General features: G+C 40.2%; 1 protein-coding gene across 1 annotated transcript in view; it reads right to left on the reverse strand.

Moving 5' to 3' along the window:
- Positions 1 to 6,000, reverse strand: part of AGO3 (argonaute RISC catalytic component 3) — a 126,032-nt gene that overhangs the window by 22,692 nt on the left and 97,340 nt on the right. The window contains exon 13 of the mRNA XM_006148702.3: positions 5,959 to 5,998. Coding sequence (XP_006148764.1) covers positions 5,959 to 5,998 — 40 coding nt within the window. The remainder of the gene's footprint in view (positions 1 to 5,958; positions 5,999 to 6,000) is intronic.

The following is a 6,000-nucleotide window of genomic DNA, read 5'->3' on the forward strand; positions in this document are numbered from 1 at the left end:
CTATGTGCAGGAGAGGGGAGGCATTGGGAACTCTATACTATTTGATAAATTTTTTTGTAAGTCTAATACATAAAGTCTATCCACTACAAAAAATAAAAATATCATCATGGAAGCAGTGTAGAGATGGGATTAGAAAGGGACTAGATGATATGCAGGCAAGAATACCTGTCTGAAGCTACAGAAGTACCAACTTTGTTTCAAATCAGCAGTGTAGAGAAGCATTTTAGCAACATCTTTGCCAACAATGGGTATTACCACTGCTGCTGAAAAAAACTTCATTTAAATTCTTATCTCTTTAATGATTTACTTAGAACTGGGCATTTGTTTTTCTGTTTTCTGTTGGGGTTCTCTTTGTCTTTGTCTTTTCTTTTTTTGGAGAGATTTTTGCTACAGAGCATATGTGCTTGCCACAGAGACAGAGCAAGACCACAAGAAGACAGAAAGCAAGAATTGGCCACGCTACAATCCCTTCTCTTCCATTCTCCTCTTGGGATTTTGGGCACACCTCTGGGTCTAGGACTCGAACCACAGTCAGCCACGAACCACAGTCAGTTACGCGGGAGTCCAGCAACATAACTATTATTCCATCTGCTGGTCCCCTTTGTCTTTTTCTTATTGACTTACAAATTTCTTATGTTTAAAACTAACAACCTTCTATATTTTATCACAACTTTTTATTTTTATTTTATTTTTTATTTTATTTTTTTTGAGAGATTTTCACCGTAGGGCGCGTGCGCTCGCCAGACAGACAGAGAGAGACATAGAGACAGAAAGCGAGAAATCACCCCCCAGGGGGGATGGTCACGCCGCAATCCCTTCTCCTCCATTCTCCGCTCGGGATCTTGCACACGCGCCCGGCGTGAGTTTTAAGCCACTGGGTCCGGGACACGAACCACGGTCGACTACGTGGGAGTCCAGCGACATAGCCATTACGCCAACTGCTGGTTCCCACAACTTTTTATTTTAAGAGATTGTTCTGTTTTGTTTTGTTTTGACCTTAGGGTATATGCGCTTGCAGGAGAGAGACAGACAAACAGAGGGAAGGTGAGAAATCACCCCCCAAGGAGGATGGCCATACCACAATCTCCTTTCTCCATTCGCCTCCCAGGATCTTGGGCACATACAAATATAAGCTCGGCTTGAGTTCCAAGCTACTGGATCAGGAACTTGAACCATTGCTGGCCATGTGGGAGTCCAGCGACATAAACACTATGCCACCTGCTAGCCCTTTATCACAACTTTTAAGCTATGCTTTGAATTTTATAATTATCATTTTTAATCACTATATATTTAATTAATATACTATATAATTAAACCATTGTTTAAGACTAGTTCTTAGCAGTTTTTAATATTTTAAAAAGAATTATTTTAATTTAATTTATTGTAATTATTTTCAAATTTTACCAGAGAGAAAGAGAGAATGAGAGAGCGAGAGAGAGAGAGAGAGAGAAAGCAAGCTGCCAGGCCAGGACTCAAACTGCAGTTTACCATGTGGGCGTCCAGTGCCTTAACCACCATGCTCCCTGCTGGCTTCCTTTGTAGTTCTTTTACTATTATAGATACCATTATAAAAATTTGTGCACAGAGATTTTTCTACAGGATAAATTATTTCCTTTGAATAGATTCTTGAAATTAGAAATACTAAATGATAGACAAAGAATACATGTTTATACTTTTTATTTTATTTTATTTTTAGGTTTGTGCTATAGGGTGTGTGCTAGAGAAACCAAAGACAAAGAGAGGGAGAGTGACAAATCCCCGCCTCTCTGGTGGGGGCAATGGCCAGGAAGCAATCCCTTCTCTTCCATTCTCCTCTTGGGATTTTAGGCACACATGTACACTTGTCAGGTGTGCCTTTCAAGCGGCTGGGTGGGAATTGAACCAGAATCAGCCATCCGGGAGTCTAGAGCCTTAACCATCACACCACCTGTTGGCCCCAACACATGTTTATACGTTTGATGGAAGGGATATTACCAATTTATACTGCTGGGGCTGGCAGGTGGTATGGTGGTAAAGGGCACTGGACTCCCACATGGCTGAGTCCTGGACCTGGCAGCTTGCTCTCTCACTTCCCCTCTTTCTCTCACGCTGTCCCTCTCTGGTCAAATTAAAATAAATTAAATAAATAAAGTTAAAATAATTCTTTAAAAAAACGTACACTGTCATGAGCAATGTACTGAGTCACATATAATGACTAGGTATTATAAAATTAAAATATATTTGCTAATTAAGTAGCATGAAATTATTTCTTTTATCCATTTGTACATTTTTAAAATAATTTTTTATTTGGTATCAGCAGAAGGCATAATGGTTACATCATTAGACTCCTACAAAGTTGTCTGCGGTGTGAGGCCCAGACCTGGTAGCTTAAAATTCACACCAGGCGTGTGTACATATGTGCCCAAAATCAATCTCTCCTTTAAAAAAATAGAATTTCAGGGGCTGGCAAGTGGCGTGGTGGTTAAAGGCGCTGGACTCCCACATGGCCGACCACGGTTCAAGTCTTGGACCTGGTGGCTTGCTTTCTCACTTCCTCTCTGATCGAACTGAAAAAAAAAATGATACTAATAATAAATAAAGTTAAAAATAAAATAATTATTTAAAAAAAATAGAATTTTTTTTTTTTGAGAGGTTTTCGCTATAGGGCACGTGCGCTCGCCAGACAGAGAGAGACAGAGAGACAGAAAGCGAGAAATCACCCCCCAGGGGGGATGGCCATGCTGCAATCCCTTCTCCTCCATTCTCCTCTCAGGATCTTGAGCACACAAGCATACGCGCCCGGCATGAGTTTTAAGCCACCGGGTCCGGGATTCGAACTGTGGTCGACTACGTGGGAGTCCAGCGACAAAGCCATTACGCTAACTGCTGGTCCCAAAAAGAATGTTTTATTTAATATCATTATTTTTTAATTTGGCAAGAGAGAGAGGGAAAGTGAGAAAGCAAGCTGCCAGGCCTGGGACTCAGACAGCAGTTGGCCATGTCCGAGTCCAGTCACTCAACCACCCACGGACCCAATTAGTAATTTTTAAACTACTGGTTAAAATAAACATTATCTCATATAATTTTTTGTTTAGTTTTTATTTGAGAAACTTTGGTAACTTTTTTTTCTCACTAATCTAAAAGTATAAAACATTTTTTCCCTTTCCCAATAATCAATTTGCATGAATATTTTAATAATAGACTAGTTGTTTATTGTGCCTATTTGTTGCAAATATATATATATTTTTTGGAGAGGTTTTTTGCTGTAGGGCACGTGCGCTCGCCAGACAGAGAGAGACAGAGAGACAGAAAGCGAGAAATCACCCCCAGGGGGGGATGGCCACGCCACAATCACTTCTCCTCCATTCTCCTCTCGGGATCTTGGGCACGCACACGCACACGCTCGGTGTGAGTTTTAAGCCACTGGGTCCGGGACGCGAACCACGGTCGACTACGTGGGAGTCCAGCGACATAGCCATTACGCTAACTGCTGGTTCCCATGATGCAAATATTTTTCACATTCTATTGGTTTCTTTTTTTCTTTTTTTTACTCACTAAAAATACTTTAATTTTTTAAAATAATAAACAATTTATCATGAATATTACAATACAGCTTTTTAAACAAGTTAAGTTTAAATACACTACAATTAGTTATAGACTTTGCATGAGGCCACCCGAAATGCAGATCTATCACCTTAGTCTATTGGTTTCTTTTTTATTTTAGTACATTTATAACATACAGAATTTAATTTGTATACAGTCAATTCAAACAATTTTCCTTTGTGGTTTGTTTCCTTTTTTATTATTTTAAGGAATTATTATTTATTTTAAAATATTTATTTATTTAATTCCATTTGCTATCATTATTTTTATTTTGACCAGAGGGGGAGATAGAGAGAGAGAGAGAGAGAGAAAGAGAAAGCGAGAAAGCAAGCTGTAAGGTCCAGGTCTTGAACTCTTGAATTACAGTCGGCCATGTGGGAATCAAACCCCTTTAACCACCACACCACCTGCCAGCCCTAAATAATTATTTATTATTTAACTTTATTTATTTTAATTTTACCAGGGAGGGACAAAGAGAGAGAGAGAGAGAGAGCGCGCGCGCAAACCACCAGGTCCGGGACTCAAACCAGGGTCAGCCATGTGGGAGTACCAACGCCCTTAACCACCAAGCTACCTGCCGGCCCTTCCTTCCTTTCTTTTTTTTTTTAAAGAAAGATTTCTGCTATAGAGTGCATGTCCTTGCCAGAGAGAGAGAGAGAGAGAGAGAGAGAGAGAGACAGACAGAAAGCGAGAAATCAGCCCCTAGGAGAGATACCATTCTGGGTCCAGGACATGAACTGTAGTCAATTATGTGGGATTCCGGGATATAACCATTAGGCTACCTGCTGGTTCCTGTGATTTTTGTGTGAGTTTTTAAAATTATTTTATTTAGTTTACTCATTTATTTATTTATTTTTAAAATTCAATCAGAGAGAGGAAGAGAGAAAGTGAGAAAGCAAGCTACCAGGTCTGGGACTGAAACCATGGTTGGCCATGTGGGAGTCCACTACCCTTAACTACCATGCCACCTGCTGGCCTCCATGTTTTTGTTGTTGTTGTTGTTCGTTCGTTTGTTTTTTTAAGAGAGATTTTTGCTATAGGGAACAAGTGCTCGCTGGAGAGACAGACAGAAAGTGAGAAGTTAACCGCCCCAGAGGTATAGCCACACCACAGTCCCTTCTCCACTGCCCTCTCAGGATTTGGGGCATGCATGCACACACACCCAGCCTGAGTTTTAAGCCACTGGGTCCAGGACTCAAACCACAGTTGCCTACATGCGAGTCCAGTAACACAACCACTATGCCAACTGCTGGTTTCTCTGTTTTCTAAGCTTAAGGGATTTTTGCTCTAGTCGGTGGTTTGAAAATTCTGTTTTTCTCCTTTTTTCCATGATGCAAATATAACTTTTTTTTTTTTAAGAGAGATTTCTGCTATAGAGTGCGTGTCCTTGCCAGAGAGACAGAGAGAGAGACAGACAGACAGAAGTGAGAAATCAGCCCCCAGGAGAGATGCCATGCAAATATAATCTGACAAAACTTTGTTTACAATAATAAGTTACTTTTATTGAGTATGCTGTATGAAAGGTAGTATTTGAGGTACTTTATACATCCAGATTCCTTTAATCCCTGTAACTACCCTAAATACGGGTTCCACAAATGAGGAGACCTCGGTGTGAAAATGTAGTCAAGTCACATCACACAGGCAGTACCCGGCAACACCTGAACACCGAGCAACGATGATCACTCCAGAGCCTGAGTGTTTAGCCATTACCTTACACTGATACTCAAGTTACCTCAGTGCCATTTCTATTAAATAATTCGTCCCTTGACCATTGTTTTGTGATACTTTTTTAAAAAAGAATTATTTTATTTAACTTTATTTATTTATTTTAATTTGACCAGAGAGAAGTTCAGAGTGAGAGTGAGAATGAGAGGGGTAAAGTAAAAAAGCAAGCCTGCAGTTGCAGGACTCAAACCACAGTCGGCCACACCACACCACACCACCTGCCAGCCCCAGGACACTTCCTGTGACTACCAAAATTCTTCTCACAGTGTCTCTTCTTGGTTTATTTAGTTTGCGCTACTGATTTGTCTAAAAGTAACAACACATGGGATGGGGTTAAATACTGCATCATACGCCGTGATTTAATATTTGAAAGCAAGAGAGTACGTTTTAGCATAACTCTAAAATGAATAAAAAGTACTTGAAGAAGGGCCAGCAGGTGGTGTGCTGGTAAAGAATGCTGGACCTCCACATGGCTGAGTGTTTCAGGTCTGGGAGCTGGCAGCTTGCTTTCTCACTTTCCCTCTTTCTCTTTCTCGCTTTATCCCTCTCTGATCAAATTAAAATAAATAAATAAACAAACAAATAAAGTTAAATAATTCTTTTAAAAAAAAAAAGCATGTGAGGAAAAACACAGTCTTCTGCTATCCTTACCATACACTGGGGTCTTCCCTGGCAGGATGACGATAATGAGCT

Source organism: Tupaia chinensis, unplaced genomic scaffold, assembly GCF_000334495.1.
Source record: "Tupaia chinensis unplaced genomic scaffold, TupChi_1.0 Scaffold000239_1, whole genome shotgun sequence".
In the NCBI taxonomy this organism is placed as follows: Eukaryota; Metazoa; Chordata; class Mammalia; order Scandentia; family Tupaiidae; genus Tupaia; species Tupaia belangeri.